General features: G+C 50.7%; 1 protein-coding gene across 3 annotated transcripts in view; it reads left to right on the top strand.

Moving 5' to 3' along the window:
- Window positions 1-16,957, top strand: part of ABR (active BCR-related) — a 173,049-nt gene that overhangs the window by 38,064 nt on the left and 118,028 nt on the right. The window contains exon 1 of one of the 3 annotated variants that reach the window (XM_004684813.2): window positions 4,212-4,347. The exons of the other annotated variants lie outside the window; for them this stretch is intronic. Coding sequence (XP_004684870.1) covers window positions 4,287-4,347 — 61 coding nt within the window. The 5' untranslated portion in view covers window positions 4,212-4,286. Of the gene's footprint in view, window positions 1-4,211; window positions 4,348-16,957 lie in introns of those variants that run through there. 3 annotated transcript variants of the gene reach the window in all.

The following is a 16,957-nucleotide window of genomic DNA, read 5'->3' as shown; positions in this document are numbered from 1 at the left end:
ACTCCTCACATGGCTCCGATTTCTTTTCTCCTCATTTAACTTGACTGTGTATTCATTTGTTCAGTCATTACAGCCCAAATCGGAGATTATATGTGTAGATTCTGTACTCAGCATCTCAATCCGTGTCTAGGCATCACCCCCTGCAAGCTGGCCAGTGGCTTGGCTTCTCTGCTTCTGTGGACTGAGCCTAGTTGTGCCTGTCTGGTGAGCTGAGTATGAGGATTAAGTGAGGTCATCTGTGTGCCACAGGCAAAGCAGCCACTTGAGAAGCACTCAATAAATATTAGTTGTCATTCATTTCACTCACTCAGCGTGTACTGCTGAATGCCAGTTGTTGGATTTGGGGCAGGAAACAGATGTGGAAGCACACTGTGGTTGTGACCTCTCCAGAGGTCTACCTTAGAATTGCTCACCTACCAGCCGAGTGCTGGTTTTCAAGGAACTGATCTGCCAGGAGGGTGCAAGAACTTAGCTTTTCAGCTACCACAGTCTGTTTTTTTTTTTTTTTTTTAATTTAAATGTGTAGGTGTTTACTCCATACTGCCTCTGCACAGTGGTGCTCCCAGCCTGGCACCCACACAGGGAGAGCGAATGGACAGCTTCTCACCAGCTGTGGCCTCGGCATGACCAAGGAAGCAAGGACTCCGGGGGCCTTCCTGTTATGTGCAGTGGACATGGGTTGCTAACAGTGAGGAGGGAAGGAAAGTGGAGAAGCCCAGCGGGGTTGTCTAAGCAGTCACCCTTTTTCCATCCTGACCCAGTGACTGTGGAAACAGCAGTTGATTGTTGGAGAGGCAATGAGTGGACACCCCTAGGAGTTAAGGGAAGGCTTCTGATCTTCCTGATGGACTATCTCCCCTTCCCACTCAGCCCCTCATCTTCAGTCAGGTGTTTTAGGCTATGCAACCAGTGCTTAAGTTAGTGGTAAGGCAGGAGCAGATGGGTAGGCAAGGGTTTGGGAGCTGAGGGCAGCCTCCGTGCACAGTCAGAGGGAAGGCTGTGGAAGGTGAAGAGTGACCCCCACAAAACTGGACAGGCAATAGTTAGTGTGGGCTGGCAGATGCTGTGTGACGGGTGCCTAAGTGTTGAATCTGCAAGGGCAGATTCAACACTTAGCTGAATGGAGGTGGTCTGTCTGCAGGAATGCCTGCTCTGACAGACTGGGGTTGCTGGCATGGCACTTCATCTTCGGCAAAATGCACATGAGAATTACTTTTTAACCTCATCCTTCCTGAGATATGGTATTGGGTCTCGTCCAAACTCTCCCACCCTCAGTGGCAGCAATCTGAAGACTTCTGTTCCAGTCTCAAATCACCCTTGTAGTCACAAACTTGTCTCTATTGTCCAGGTTAAGTCAGGCCATGTGCTGTTAACATCTCCCGGCAGCTATCCAGTAAAGGTATAAAGGGAATCTTGAAGTGACTGTCCTTTCCCTGGACACATGTCTGAGACAGGTGTGTGGAGATGGAAGAGGACCGGACTGATTCTGAAGGTGCTTTCTAATCCATGGAGCAGCAAAGATTTCTAGGGACTCTTGCCACCTAGCTTTCACCAGTCTGGTAACAGCAGAAGCAGCATGAATGGCATGTAAGGGCATGAGCAGACTGTGCAGGTTCAAGTCCCAGCTCCCATTCACTGTCCAGGTGGATTACCTAACTACTGAGTACATTATTTTTCTCATCTGGCTCATCTGGAAAACAGAGAATTGAGACCACAGTGAGATGATTCTTACAAACAAAGCACTAACATCCAAGCCAGACACACAGTCAGCATCTGCTGCTGGTTAGTAAAATGTTTCTCTTTATTGCCTCCTATTCCTCTCTCCTTCTACCCTATATTATCTTCTGGAGTGGGAGGTTCAGGACAGGATTGGACAGAGTGTAGAAGAAGCAAAGTACAGCAATGCTAAGGAAAGCAACTAACATTTTAACTTGAAAAATGCTGAAAATAGCTTGTGTAAGCCTTTGTAGATAAAAATGTGAAATGTATGCAAATGTATGTGACTCACGCAGAAACACATCCATGGCCTCCTCAGAGTCAGTGCCCGGATGGGGCCTTCCGAAAAATCCCTGCAGTGTGCAGAGAGGGCCCAGGCGTTTGGTAGTGGTGATGGGGGGGACAGGGCAGTACTACACTCCTGTTTCTGCCTTTCTTCTGGGTTCTGTGCCTTCAGAGCTCCATGTGGAAAGAAGAGAAACCGTGGACCCTATTCTCCTCCTCTGCTCTCACTGTCCTCCCTCCTCCCGGAGACTGTTTGCTCCCTCTCCCATCCCAGCTCAAGCCTCTATTTCGGGAGCATCTCATGGGAGATGCACCCCCCTCCCTGCTAAACTCCAGGTGCCTGCTTGGCCCTCCCAGTCTTGTGTGCAAGTCAGGGACTGTGGGAGGGTGACAGCTGAGCAGGGAGGGGCTGCAAGAGACACAGCAGAGCCTGAGCCAGAAGAGCTGGGGTGGGGGAGAGCCAGCCAACTTGGGAAGGGGCTAATGTGACCTCGTGACTGAAAACCATGCCTTTTGCAGGCAACTTGTGGATGCTTTCCTTACCCCAGAATGTCTTCCCCTGCACCTCCTGGGGGCTCTCCTGACCTGCTGTGAACTGGTGGTCACCATCTCCCCATGGGCAGCTCTGGAGGCTTCCCAGACAGCTGGGTACAGGCTTCCTCTCAGCATCATGGATGATGGGCTGCTTCTCCCTTTAAGAACTAGACCTGTGTTTGTTTGGAATGATAAAGACCCCTCTTCCCTTAAATGCTACCTGGATGCTGACAACATAGCCTGCCACAAAGGCCAGGGTTCACCTGATCCATAAGCTTCACCTTATAGACCTGTAGGTTGGGCTGGGTCCCTAGAAGAATTTGACCTTAATCAGCTTGGGGCTGGGGGCAGGGGGAGGGGTTTGGATGTGGTGAGTCTGCTCCATTACCACAAAGGTCACTCTCTGAGGTAATACCAGCATAAATGCCCCAAGCAGGTTTCAATGGTCAGCCCACTGCTCAGGTGGGCGAGGCCTTCAGCCTGGACCACCCTAGGTGACAATCCGCCCCTCTTCTCCAGAGTCCTTTGGCACCTTGAGGACCAAATTTTGCAAAATTGCCTTGGGTTCCCTAAAGCCAGCTCCCAGGGGACAGGCGTAATACCTCCAGCCTCTTCACTGATCTTTGGGGGTGGAGGGAGTCTTAGAATAATTTTGGTTTCTAAAGACTATGTTCTCTGAGGCATCTTGACCTCAGACTCCTATCAGCCTGCGATTATTTTACACGGTATGCCTCCTGGGCTGAGCTAGCATCACCCGTGAAAAAGATGTGTACCCCAGCTGGTCTGCCCGCCCCAACGGGGCGTATCTAAGATTTTCTTCCGCTACAGCCCCAAGACGACTTCAGCCCCTAAACGACTTCAACCCCCAACCTTTCTCGAGTCGCCGCCCCCTGCAGTGTAGGGATTGCCCAACTCTTTCTTAGGTCAAGGATTTTTAAATAGAAAAGGGGCTAATAAGGGAAGACAAGTCTTGCTTTGGGCGCTCTGGACTTTAACCCTGTCAGCGCCGCCCGCCCCTCACCACCCCAGGCGAGGCTAGGGGAGGGGCCTGCAAGCCGCACCGGCCCCTGAAATTGCGCTTGGAGATCCTGGGGTGGCAGGTGATGTCACCCCGGCGGGCCCGTAAGTCTCCCACAGTACCTAGTCTGCCAGAATTCTGCTGAGCTCTGCTAGGGACGAAGAGGGGCCTGGGTCTGCGCCGCAGCCGTGAGACCCCGGCGGGACCCCTTCGCTGTTACTGGCTGGAGCCCCTCTCGCCTGGGCGTCGGTGGGGACCTGGACAGCCCCCACCCGGGCCTGGAGGCGTGCTGCGGCGGGGAGGGAGAGGGCACCAGAGCCTCACGCCGATTGGTCGCGGTCCCCGCCCCCTGCCCCCGCCCCTGGGCGCAACTCAGCCCCCGGGAAGTTGTTAGTTGGCGGGCGGGCTGCGGGGCCGCGGCTCCAGGATCCTCAGCCGGGCTCGCGGCGGCCACAGTGGCCGGAAGGGCTCCCGGGGGTGCCCGCCTGCCCTCGCTCGCCCTTCCCTGCCCTCTCTGCAGCTCGGGTTCGCTCCTCCCAGCTACCTGTTTCCCGGCTTCCCCCCGCCTCCACCCCTCGCGGGGCAACTTCGACCTCCGGGGCTGGCCGCCCCTCCCGGCTCCCCGCCGGCCCGCCCGCCCGCCGCCCGCGCACTCCCTCCTTTGTTGTGCGATGAGGGTCGGGTTTCCCATCTGACCGAGGCGCCGCCGCCGCCGCCGCGCGGAGCCGCGGGCATGGAGCCGCTCAGCCATCGGGGCCTGCCGCGCCTCTCCTGGATCGACACGCTCTACAGCAGTACGTGTGCGCTCGGGCCGGGGGAGCCGGGCGGGAACGGGTGCCGGCGCCCCGCGCGGCGCCCCGACGGCCCCGGGGCGCGAAATGCAGAGCTTGTCTGGGAGCGGGGTGCGGGCTGCGGGCTGCGGGCACCGGGGCCAAGTGCCCAGCCCTGCGGGCCGGGAGGCGGGGGAGTGGCGAGGGGCTCCGGGCAGTCGCCGCACGTACGGTCCCCAGAGCAGACTTCAGGCGGATGGGGTGTGGGCACTGGACCTGCCTGGCCAGGAGAGCTGTGTCACCCTCTCCCACCTGTTGTGTAACCGAGTACTCCCCAACCCTCTGGAAGAGAGGAGAACCCTTGTAGGATGCTGCCTCCGCTCCGGACTGGCTGCTCCTTCTGTCCAGCTGAAGCAGAAAGGCCATTTTGGGAAAGTCCTTGGTGCCCGAGTTTGCCACCTCAGGGACATCCTGAGGCCGTTGTATATTCGGGTGGGGTTGGGTGTCGGGTGGGAAGAGAGTCTGGAGGTGCAAATCTCCTTGGGGGCCATTTGCATGAAGGAGTTGAAACCCCCCGGCTCAGCAGTCTTTCCTGCCAGTCTCATCACCCCCCCCATCTTCACATCCCCCCAAAAAAGAAAAAAAAAATCTTATCGGCTTCTCCACCCCCTCGCTCCCAAATCTGCCGGGATCATGTGATTGCTCGTGCGCTGCCGCTGGGAATGTGTAACTCATCACTGGTTGGTTCTGAAAGCTTGAGCTAAGCTGTGAGCTCCTTCCGTTACCCCCTACTCCCACCTAGCTTAGGTGACTGGAACACTCCACATCTCCCCCACCCTTATCTGGAGACACCTTCCTCCAGTAGGAAGAAGGTCTTGCTCACCCCTGAAGAAGATAGTGAATTTTTTCTACCCTTCTTGATCACTAAATTTAGGGAGATCCTTCAATCTCTCCTGCTGTGTCTTCTAGCCCAGAGTGCTGAGGCAGGGTTTGGGGGAGGTAGAGGGTAGGGTCTGGGGGAAGGCACCTTCTGATTCCTAACACTGCATTGCCATGGGGCCAGGCCTTTTTTATTTTTAAACAAGGTTCTTTTTACCTTTTTTTTTTTAAAGATTTATTTAGTTATGCATAAAGAACTGAAGTACAGGCCAGAGGTGCAGGGGTGGTGAGAAGACCCCCAGAGACAGAGTGAGAGCAGAACAGGCAGATTGTTGAAACACACTGCTGAGGGGAAATACTGCTGAGGGGAGCAGCGGGTGAAACAGGTGGGGTCTGCCACGCCATGTGGGGTCACCTCCAAGGCTGGGGATCCAGCACTGAAGTGGCTGCTGCTAACTTGCAAAGTGCTAGCCCTTAAAGTGTTGGCCACCAGGGAGGGCCCAGGGCCAGGACATTTTTAAGGATCAAATTCCTTGATAATAGTTATATAGGTAGGGGGAGAGTGGACAAGAATGATGTCTGAACCCCAAGGTATTATTCTGGAGGCTTCTCAGTACTCCTTAGTATTCCAGCCTTTGAGTCCCCATTATTTAGGTCCCCATAATTCCCTGTACCCTCTTCTCACTCTTGTTCTCCTTCTTCCCACTTCATTCTTTTTTCTTTTATCCCTCCCCCATTAGCTCTCCTTGTGATAGTGCATTCTGCTTTGGTTTTTCAACATCAAAGGGGCAAAGCTGGATCCCCTGGGTGTAGGTCCTGCGCCAAGCCCAGCCACTCCATCTGCTCCTTTCCAGGCTGAGGCCAGCATCATTGGGTGAAGGTCAGAGCCCAGGCTATGTGGCGTGCGTGTGCACGTGTGTCTGTATGAATGGGGGCACACATCTGTTCAGAGCCCTGCTACAGATCTGCCCCTGACCCAAAGGAAGGATTAATGACCTCTCCTCGCTGTGCTCCTGCAAGTACAGTCATAACAGTGCCTCATATTCACATGCCACTTAGGTTCCTACATATTTACGGCTCTTTGCAAAATCCAGTACCAGTTACCCTATTTCTTAAAGCACAGAATGCTGCCCTGAAGAAGAGTCCCCTACCTGATCATTTCCAGATTTTCCTAAGTCTCCCACTGTACACTGGAACAGAAACACAAAATTGCCTAAGATTGTCTTGCAAATTTCTCATCAGAGGAAGGCAGAACTGGAGAAAGGAGGCCTCTTAGGGGGTGCTTGCTAGCCAGCCCTAACTCAGGCAGGCTGCGATATGAGCAGTCAGTCATGCTGCTGCTCTGGCCTCTGGGCTCCTGGGGCAGCCTGGATAGAGCCCTGGGATGGGGGCTCTGACTTGGCAGTAATATGAGGCATCCCTGCCTCCCTCTTCAAAACAGCTTATTTGAGAGAATGAGGCTTCCTGGGGAGGTGCTGTGCAGTCATGTTTGGGCTGTTAGCCATGAAGTTTCCTCTTGACAAGAGCCTAAATTAAAACAAATACCCGGGCTGTCATTTGCCTGGCAGCATGGTTTTGTGGCTCCCAGAGGAAGTTCCTCTGCCTCTCAGGAAGCTGTTTGCTTACAAGACTCACAATCCTGGGGTGGCAAATCTTTACAAAGCCAGATCCACCAGGAATTGTAAAGGGGATGTACCCTGAGTACAGCGTGGCAAAGTCCATTTCTTAAAGGTGTATGTCACGCAGGGAGAGATGCTTCTCCTAAGCAGATCCTGGTAATAATGATAATAGGATCTCATAAAGATGCAGGCATTTTCCATTCATTCTCTCCACATTTCACAGCTCTGCAAGATAGATAGTCTTACCTCCCACTTTATAGAAAGAGAGGTTCCATAAGTTCAAATCATTACCCAGGGTCACATAACTAGTAAGTGATAAGCTGGGATTCAGATCATATCCTAGAACACTAAGGAAGAGTTAAAGTTTTACCTGGATATATGTGAGCTTATTGAGGTACTTAGAATGTCACAGAAGAGAGGATATCTCTTTGGTCATCTATCACAGAGCTCTCCCCCAAATATTCCTTTAGGGTAAGTGGCCTCAATAACTCTGTCCCCCACCTGTTCTTGTATTTCTTGCAGAAACCGAGGGCTGGCTGATCCTAGAGAAGGAATAATTGAGGCTCTGTCTGGGCTCACTGAGGTGGGTGATTCTCCTCCCCTAAGGAGTCAGACTGCCACCCAGCCCCTGTCCACAAGCTTCTAGCCTTTGGGATTGTCAGCTCATCCTTTCTGGTTTCAGCATCTGAGCTAGGAGGAGTGTGCCCACTTCTACTGCAGGTTGAGCCATTTGTCAAGAGGTGGGTAGCAAGACTCCCCTCTCCCCAGCTGTAGGAATCCTGAAGTTGATAGTGATTTGTCTGACTCCTGGAGGAGATGGGTTGACTTGTGGATGGCAGTGTGATTTGGCACTGACTGGAGCAGGGTCTTTGCCCCTGGCCCACAGGAGGGCGAATGAGGGTGGCAAACCATCCTACATCCTCTCTCTGTTCCACTCATTCTCCTTTCTGAATGTACTAATCTTGGTTTTACCCATCCTGCCTTGCCTAGATTCTTCCCTGGAGCTGGTGTGATTCTGTGGGGGCTGTTCTTCATTTTATCTTCTCTATCCACCTTTCTCTCACCACGCTTTCCACTAAACACATTGCTTGTTTGTTTTCTTCTATACCATAGGAATAGGTTGGATTAAATTAAGTATTGTGGACTAACCCCCAAGTAGGGAGGTGTTCTTGAACTTTGTATGTCATTATAAGTAAAGGCTGTTCCCCGAAAAGATCCAAATTGTGCCCTCAAAATATCAGCAGGCTAATTAGTTGCCACTTCTTCAAATGGAGTTTTTAAGTATACATTCAGGACTTAAGTAAAAGGCAGCTGTGAGGGCTACGTTTAAGGTCTCTTCAAACACATTTTCAGTGTCTTTTTTTGTTCTAAGCAATTCAGCTCTGGCCCTGAAACACGTACCTCACTGAGCCAAGCAAAAGCCTACGGTTGCTTGAATCTCATAGAAAGCAGAACATAATCATCTGTTATTATAAAATCTGCCTTTTGGTGCTTACTTCTCTTATCCAAGAAATATTTCCAAGGTTTATTTCAGCCTCTTCATACCCCTCATAGATTCATGTCTTCACCATGAACCAGGAAAACATCAGGGGCTGTGGGGATATAAATCCATCTCCAGGTGATCATGAACCTGCCTGTTTCCTATCATCTTATTCTATATTAGCCACGCTGAGGACCATACCAGTGTCTGAGAGACTGGGTTTGATTCCAGCTATCCCTCATCTGGGAGTGAATACCTACGCAGGATGCTTTCCCAGCCCCTCACGGCCCCATTCATCTAGCCCATAGTTGTCATGGTGGCTGGAGTCTCAGAGGTGGGGCTGCAAAAGAATTAAATGCTGCTCATATGGATGTTTTGTTGTGGTGATTGTAGTTCTTTGGGAAAAAGGAAGAAATGACATGGAGAATTAGCTGGAAGATACTGTGAGGCTAATAGAAGATAGAGGATTGGAGAAAAATCCATTTTGCCTCATTCTGGTGGGAGGTGGGAACATGCTGGCTGTTCTCTGAGATATGGTCTGTTTCCTAGGGCGATTCTGGTACCTTCTTTGTGCACACTCCTCTGTAAAGTGAGGCTGTGATGTCTCTTGTGGATATCCTATGGATTAATTAATGCTTATAAAGTGCTTTAAAGACGAGGAGTGCTATTGAACTGCTCAGCTGTCCAGCTCATCATAGTGCAACAGGGATCCCTGGAAGGCTGGCAGCAGAGTTTGGAGGGGACTGGGAAGGTGGGAGCAGACCGGCAGGAACAAAGTATTTGATGGGGATTTTAGTAGTGCTTCATGTATAATAAACCTGTGGTAATTTTTGTTCATCTAAGTTAGAGTGAGAGAGAAGCTTGGCTCCTTTAACTCCTTACTCCACCAGAAATCCCAGAAACTCAATAGCTGGCTCATTCCCAAGTTCCCAGCTGTGTGGATTTGGTAATTGTAGTAACTTGTAGTGGAGTTGGAGACCCCCACGGAGTCCCACACATTGCTAGGGCTTGGATTGTGTGGTGATTGGAAGATTTCACTGCTGGTGTTGGTGCTGCAGCTGTTTGACTTTGCTTGAGCACTTTGGGCGCAAACCAGGAGCACACGACTTCAAGTGTGTGAAGTTCCACATCCACCCCATCTTTTGCCTCTGCCAGATCCCTGGCTGTGGTAGACTGAGATGATCCATGGGCCTTGGAGCTTCCACCACACTCTTTCTGAGGGGTCTTGGCACTTGCCCCTAATTCCAGTAGGTGAGGCCTGCAGGCTTTCCTTGCAACAGGCAGAGTATAGGCCACACCCCACCTCTGGCACTGGGGATGGATGATAATTCTATTCCTTGCCCAAGGCATTTGGCAAAGCAGTGCTCTATCTCTAGAGTCAGACCTTGCTTGGGTCTCTTACTCAGTTTTCCACTTTGTGCTTTATACCTCTCTTCCTGCCCTTCCTCCCCATCCCACACCAGAATGATAGGCGAGCATGAGTGTGGTCTTCAGAACATGGGGCCGGATGGAGTGGGCTCAGTGGGGAACTAGCAGGCGGGTGCCATTCCCCTTTTCTCTCCATTCTTACCTCTGATGCTTTCTTTCTTTCTTTTTAAAATTTACTTGTTTTTGCATACAGAACTGGGGTACAGGCCAGAGGTGCAGAGGCGATGAGAGGATTCACCAGAGCCAGAGTGGGGAGCAGAACAGGCTTCCCGGGGAGCAGAACAGGCTCCCCACAGTGTACAAAGTTCACTGCTGAAGGGAGCAGTGGGTGAGAAGAGAGAGGTCTGCTGGGCCATGTGGGTCAGCTCCCTGGCCAGGGATTGAACTCATGCTGAAGCAGCTGTGGCCAGCCTCACAGTGTTGTGCTCTAACCCATTGCACCACCAGAGAGGGCCCACCTCTGATGCATTCATGTCTCCCCTGACCACAGGCAGATGTGGTCAGGGGTTTTGTCTAAGATGAGCAGGGTTGGGTGGCTGGGAGGCCTCTGCTGGACCAGTCCAATAGAGCTCAGTGTCCTTGTCACTTGGAGCACTTGTGGCCATTGGCCGCCTTAGGATGTTGGTAGAGCCAGTGGTACCTAGAAAAGTCCCATACATGACTAGGGACCTGTGGGTTTATTTAGGGCTGTTGGGAAAGGCTGTGACCATAATTGCCTTCATGAGATTGAAGGACTGATCCTATTAGTGTGCTGGGCTAACCCTGTCCTCCTGGGCATTGCTTCCTGGTTAACGGCAGCAAGAGTTTAATGGATCAAGATGGTGGAGTCTAAAGCTGTTGTGTAATTAAGTTATTTCTCTAGCTGGGGAACATATACGCCCCATAGCAAAATTGATTTCCTCACTTGTGGTCACCCTGTTCAGCTGCATGTTATGTTCCACTAGCCTGCGGGCTATTTTCAGAGTGAATTTCCCCCATCAAGGTAGTTTCATGAGAAAGTTACCTTTCTGAGAAGTTGGGGTCAGGGTGGCTATGTGTTATGTGTGCAATGGGTCCCTCAAGTGTGCAATTGGACCCCTTTGGGAAGTGTCTGTGTTCTGCATGTGTAGAAACATCATCCTTGGGTCCCTCAAAACTACTGGCTCCTGTGGAAAGAAAGCTCTTAAGTTCTGTTGGGTTCATAGAAATTAGATTTTTCCCTTTGGTCTGGGAAGAATGGAGGAAAACATAGTATTTAACCAGACATTTTGCCAAATGTTGTGCCAGGTATTTTCCTTATGTTATCTTAACACCCCCATATGCTGTTATCATCCCTGTTTATAGGGGAGGAAATTGATGCCCTGAGAGTTCTCCAGTGTGGGCTGGAATCAGGCTTCAGATCGCCCCATGTTGCATATTGCTCACTGGGCTCCCAACAGCAATAACAATTTTGCCCAATCCCTGCGAGTACCTATGTGTGTCAACACTGTCCTAGACACTTCCCATATATCATCACAGATCCTCAACAGACTAACTTTTGAGGCAGAATTGACCATCTCTATTTCACAGGGAAGAAACTGGGGCTCAAGGAAGTTAAGTAATTCATTACAAGTCCTGGGGTTAGAGCACAAGCCCAGAATGAAGCCCAGGTCTGGCCCTTCTTTAACCTGCTTTCTCCCACACTTCTTTGCCTTTCACAGTGGTGCCAGTGAAGGCCTCTGGCAGGTGGTGTTTCACATAGGTTGACTGATCTGATACTCACATAGGTTCCTCTCTTCAGCTAGAATGACAGTTGTGAAGTGTCTGGGCTCCCCCATGATATTCAGGGCACTCTGCCTCCGGGTGTCCTGTCCCAGCAGAGGTGCTCTGCTTAAGGGGTGATCCCAAGGAGAGCTCCCCATGGGCAATTGGAGTCCATTTCCCAGCATTACCTGTCCCTGGGGTTACTGGCAAGAGGCTCTGAGTGTTAACCACAAGGAAAGAGCAGGGAGAGAAGGAGACTCTGGGGGTAGGGATGGGGCCCAGTTTCTAGAGCAGAGCAGGACCAGGGGCAAGGAAGTGGGGACAGAAGGAAGAGAGGATTTGGCAGAGTTCATGCCCGCTGGCCCTGCTCTCAGGCTTTTTAAAATTCACCTCCATAATTTCCAAAGGAAAATAAAGAGAGCCCTCGGCCATAAATCAGGCCACTGAACACCAAGGTCCTTTTCTGAGGCCCAGGGCCAGTTGGGCTGCAGATCCGGCCTCTGAGTTTGAACTCACCCATGCGCAGCATGTTAATGATGGGGTGGCTTTGGGGAAGACTTCCAGCCCCAGCCCCATGCCCACAAAGGCCCTGAATCCAGAGAGTCCATGGTGAGTGGTCACTCCTCTGGGGGAAGCCTGTGCCCAGGGTCTTACACGTCCACAGACTGCTTTGGGGCCGGAAAAGTCAAAATGAGGCTGAAGGGCATGTGGCCCAAAGGGTTGCTATGGTGAATGTTTTGGATATATAGGGGACGGGAACAAAAGCCTGGCCCAGCTAAGAACCAAAGCAGGAAGGTAAAAGTGTGTGTGTGTTGGGTGGGGGGGGGGGGGCACGACATAGCCCCATCCTCTTCCTTTCCTTTGGCTCCTCAAATTTCACTGGCAGCTTCCTTCTCTTTCACTCAACCAGCAGGCATTTTTCAGAACCCCTGCTTGGTTGGGAGTAGGGACCCATGAACTCCCGTCATGTGCTCATCTTTTTGTAGGGAGGTAAATATGGAATTTCAGTTGTAGCTAGTTGCTCCTGTTCCCCTCCCTCCCCCAACCTTGAAGCTGCCCAGTGTACCCATCTTCCCTGTAGCTCCAGACACAGCCAGACCAGAGCCATTCCTGGCGCCTCTGTCTCCTTCCCCTCCCAGAGCTTTCTCCTGCCCTTCTGCCTATTCCCCCAGCCTCCTGCCCTTTGCCCGTCACTGCCTTTCCAGGAAGAGACATCACTCTGGGAAGAGTGACACAGTGATACAGGGCGCTAAGACAGAGTTGAGAGGGCCGGGAGAGCAGACCCTGGTCATGGGGATCCTGAACCTCCCAAAAAATAAGTTTTTACTCCACAGTCTGTGCAGGTAGAAGCAGTGCCTCAGTACAGCTGCCAGAGGCAGCCACAGCGGTAGTGCCTACTGCAGGTAGGTGTAGCATAAGGGACGCTGGCTTCTGGGTGGCCTGGCCAAGGAAGTCAACTCCTCACCACGGGGAGATTGGACTAGATAACTCTGGTCAACAATCCATAAATAATGTGTGGCTTTTACATATGCCCACAAACTGAAACAAAAGTTTAATGGAGTAGTACTCACCCTTTCTGTCACATTTACAATGTGGTAAAAATTCATATTTCTATGCCCTTCTATTCCATTCCTTAAAAACAAACCCCATAAGTACTGGGCATAACCTCTGCATTGATTTCCTGACCTGCAATGTGAGACACGGTGGCCAGGATGAGCTCAGAGGTCATTTCTGAACTGTAAGGAACCCTAATTTACCGAACTTCATACACTTATATAAAATCCCTGTTGGGATTTTTGGCAGATTCACATACTTCTATTGTCGTGGACTTAATGTTTTTCTTCAATTTGATTCATTGTTTAAGTATAAATTATCTTGAAAGGGAACTAATGGAGAACTGTTTCACTTGCAATCAATCATAAGTTACCTTACAAATAAATGCACTAGAAACTATACAATGTTATATATCTAGTTCCACACTGTTGCACATGGAAGGATCCAGGCCTGAGTCTCCTGCTTCTTGGTTTAAAGGGAGGTTCAGAGAGGACAGTGGGATGTTAAGGATATTCCAGTACCAAATGGAGTCTTCTTCAGTACCAGGAAAGACTGAAAAGAATCAAGAAAGGCAGTTTTCTCAGCTTGTGAGTGAGTGCGCTTTAGTGCAGCATGGCAGGCTGGCAGATGCTAGTCAAAGGGGCGATCTTCATTGGCGTCCTCTACTTCCACCTATCCAGCATGCCTGGCCCCATATTTTCTTGGGTGAGAATAGCAGAGATAATTTTTTTTAAAGATTTATTTATTTATTCATACAGAACTGGGGTACAGGCCAGACATGCGGAGGGTGAGAGGATTCACCAGGAACAGCGTGGGGAGCAGAACAGGCAGATTGATGAAGTACACTGCTGAGGAGAGCAGCAGACAGGTCAGGAGAGGTCTGCCGCACCATGTGGTCATCTCCCAGGGGCAGGCGGGGATCGAACTCATGCGAAACTGGTTCAAGCTTCCCAGTGCTGTGCTTTAACCCGCTGCACCACCAGGGAGGGCCGAGATAATTTTTTTTTTTAAGACCAAATATATTAGGGCAGTGTCTCTCACTCTCGTGCCCTGGACATACCTGGGGATCTTGTTAAGACGCAGTTCTCTTTCAGGAGATCTGGGATGGGGTCAGAGTTCCTCATACTCACAAGCTCATGGTGGCGTGGCAGCTGCTGCTGCTCTTCTAGGGTCCACAGTCTGGGTAGCAGGACTCCAGGGTCTTCTGTTCTCTGGCTGGCTGTGGACCCAAACCAATTCAGACACATCTGTAACTCTGGATTTGGGCCATCTGGTTAGCGACCCATGACACATTTCTCTTTAGAGCTCATTTCCCAATAAAAATAAAAATAATGGAGTAATTGATTGGACCCCTAGTGGGCACCAGACTTGTAGTGTTCTCATTTTATGAGAACTCATTTTATCCTCACAGTAAACCTGTGACACGTTGTCACCCTCGTTCTAAGGATGAGGAAAGGCAGTGACCACTGAGATTGGTTTTGACTGGTGACTTTAAGGGGTACACTGCCACGGGGGACACATAAGGGCTCTTCTGCCCACCCCCTTCCTGAGTGACAGAAGCTCAGTCATCTGTCTTTTATGAGTGCTTCTGTCTAGACAAAACCCATATTCTCTCCACCCCCACCCCCCTAAGGCCACCGTCTGTGTTAATGGAGCAGAACTCCTTAGCTGTTAATTTTCTAGTGCATCTTTGAGAGGGTTAATGAGAGACCAGCTGGTGTGCCACCCAGCAGAGTGGAAGGGCCACTTTCCCTTGATTTAAGCTGACAAATATTTTACAGAAACCATGGCAGCTCCTGCTAAACATTCTCCCCTTGGAAGGTTTGCATGGTGCTCATCTGGTCCGGTCAGTGGGTCCTGTGAGCCATCTTCAGGTATTGAACCTTTAGATTCCAAAAGCAAGAGCTGGTTCTGCCTCCTGCTCCCTGGAAAGGAGGTGGGGTGTGTATTTGACACCAGAAGAGCTTTCTCTGTTCCCGGGACCCTGTGGTGGCATCTTCTAGCCCTTTATCTGACCTGAGTCACTGTGTCCTTTCCAGTTCACTGTGGCTACAGTGAACCCACTTCAGTCTGCCTGTTCTTAGTTGAAAACCCTCAGTGGGGCATTGTTTTTCCTATCACGTTCAATCCAAACTGCCCTGCAGATCATACCCTACCCCCTTGTTCCCCAACATCCCAACACGCTCCTTCTGCCCCAGGCAGAGGCCTCTCACCACCCTACAGCCAGCCTGTTAGCCCGGACTCCCTCCAGCTCCAGACTCCCTCCAGCTCCACGTCTCCTCCTCAGCTCTGCTACCTCCCCCTCCGCCTCCGGGAAGTCTCCATGCCTGATTGTAGCACCCTGGCCACATCATTGAGCACTTTCTCAACTGTTGTTTTATAGCATTTATCTATTTAGTGTTTCTTGTCTGTTGTTAGTTCTTCTCTGCCAGACTCTAAACTGCTTAGAGGCAGAAGAGGAGACTAACAAAGGCTACCATTTATAGGGTGCCAGACACTGCCCTTAAGCACCTTACAAACAATGTTCCATTTAATCGCTCCCCTCCCTCCTCCCAGGTCCCAATTATTTTTATCCTGTTTTATGGATGAGGAAACTTTTTTTAAAGATTCTAGAGAGGTTAAGCTGCTTTCCTAAGGTCACACAGCCTAAAAAAGGCTAACTTGGGCTCTCAACAGATCTGTGTGGATACTCCAGCCTGTGTTCTTTAACAGAAGTGAGGGATGGCAGGACCTTTGAATGAGAACCTGGGGGTGGGGTCCTGACCTCTGTCTGTGTTAAAAAGCTTTTCACAGTTTGGGGAGTGACTGTTAACTACAGCCTCTTAACTCTGCCTAAGCATGTGGAAGCTTGGGCAATGCTTGGTGGTTGACTGAGGAGTCATGAAGAAGGGAATGTGCTGGGGCCTGAGGTCTGTTACTCTAGCACAGGCCCCCTAGAGAATCAGAGAGCAGAGAGAATGTGAGGAAGAAGTACAATGGGGCTTCGCTGGTGGCACAGCAGGTTATAGCTCAGCACTGTGAAGTTATCTGCAGCCATTGCAGCCTGTATTCGATCCCCAGCTAAGGAGCCGACCCACATGGCACAGCAGACCTCTCCTATCTCACCCGCTGTTCCTGTCGATCTGCGTGTCCTACTCCCCACTCTGTCTCTGGTGAATCCTCTCATCCCCCACACCTCTGGCCTGCTCCCAGCTCTTGTATCCATAAATAAATAAATCTTAAAAAAAAAAAAAGTAGAGCAGGCAGGCACAAGGAGGGCAGGGAGCAATCAGAGACAGATATTGGAGAGATCAAACCAGTAATCCTCTCTCTGCCCCACCATAATTTAGGGCCTGCCCTAGACCAGAGCAGATTGTGAATGACCTGGCGAGACTGAAAATTCAGAGATCTGGGGAAGGCCTGTGATTTGGTATTTCTAACTCCCCTCAGGTGATGATGCTGTTGTCTGATAAGAAGGACCCAGATTCCTCCAGACATTCCTGGAAGATGTGATTCATTTGTCCATCTAGGATCTTCCCAGCTACCTCCTTCCTAAAGGACAAAATCTAAATTCCTTAGCATCCTGTGGGAGCCTTTTCCTACACTGACTAGCTCTGTAACAGATACAGGTTGCATGGGCTCTCCCCCCATGCCAGATATTGCAACTATACGGAGGAGAAGCACACAATTCCATCAATACGGAGGAGAAGCACACTGGGGCCTGAGGGCGGAGCTGAGCAGCCAGGTTAGGATAAAACCGGACATGGGGGCTCTGGGGACTCTTAGCCTGGTGGTTCGCGGCTGGTCGTTTGGCTCTCAATCAGTTTTCAGTGTACGGTGGAGTCCAAGTCAGCAGAACTGGCAGGACATTCTAGTTTAACTTGTATTTCTCTCCCTCTTTCCTTGGGTTGTTCTTTTACCTTTCTCCTTGTAAATAAATCCATTATTGAACCTTTTTGTGTGTGTCCATAGT

The sequence above is a fragment of the Condylura cristata genome, unplaced genomic scaffold (assembly GCF_000260355.1).
Source record: "Condylura cristata isolate star-nosed mole 26May11 unplaced genomic scaffold, ConCri1.0 scaffold00017, whole genome shotgun sequence".
Taxonomy (NCBI): domain Eukaryota; kingdom Metazoa; phylum Chordata; class Mammalia; order Eulipotyphla; family Talpidae; genus Condylura; species Condylura cristata.
The sequence above is the reverse complement of the archived record's forward strand: the minus strand, read 5'-3'. Positions and strand labels throughout refer to the sequence as shown.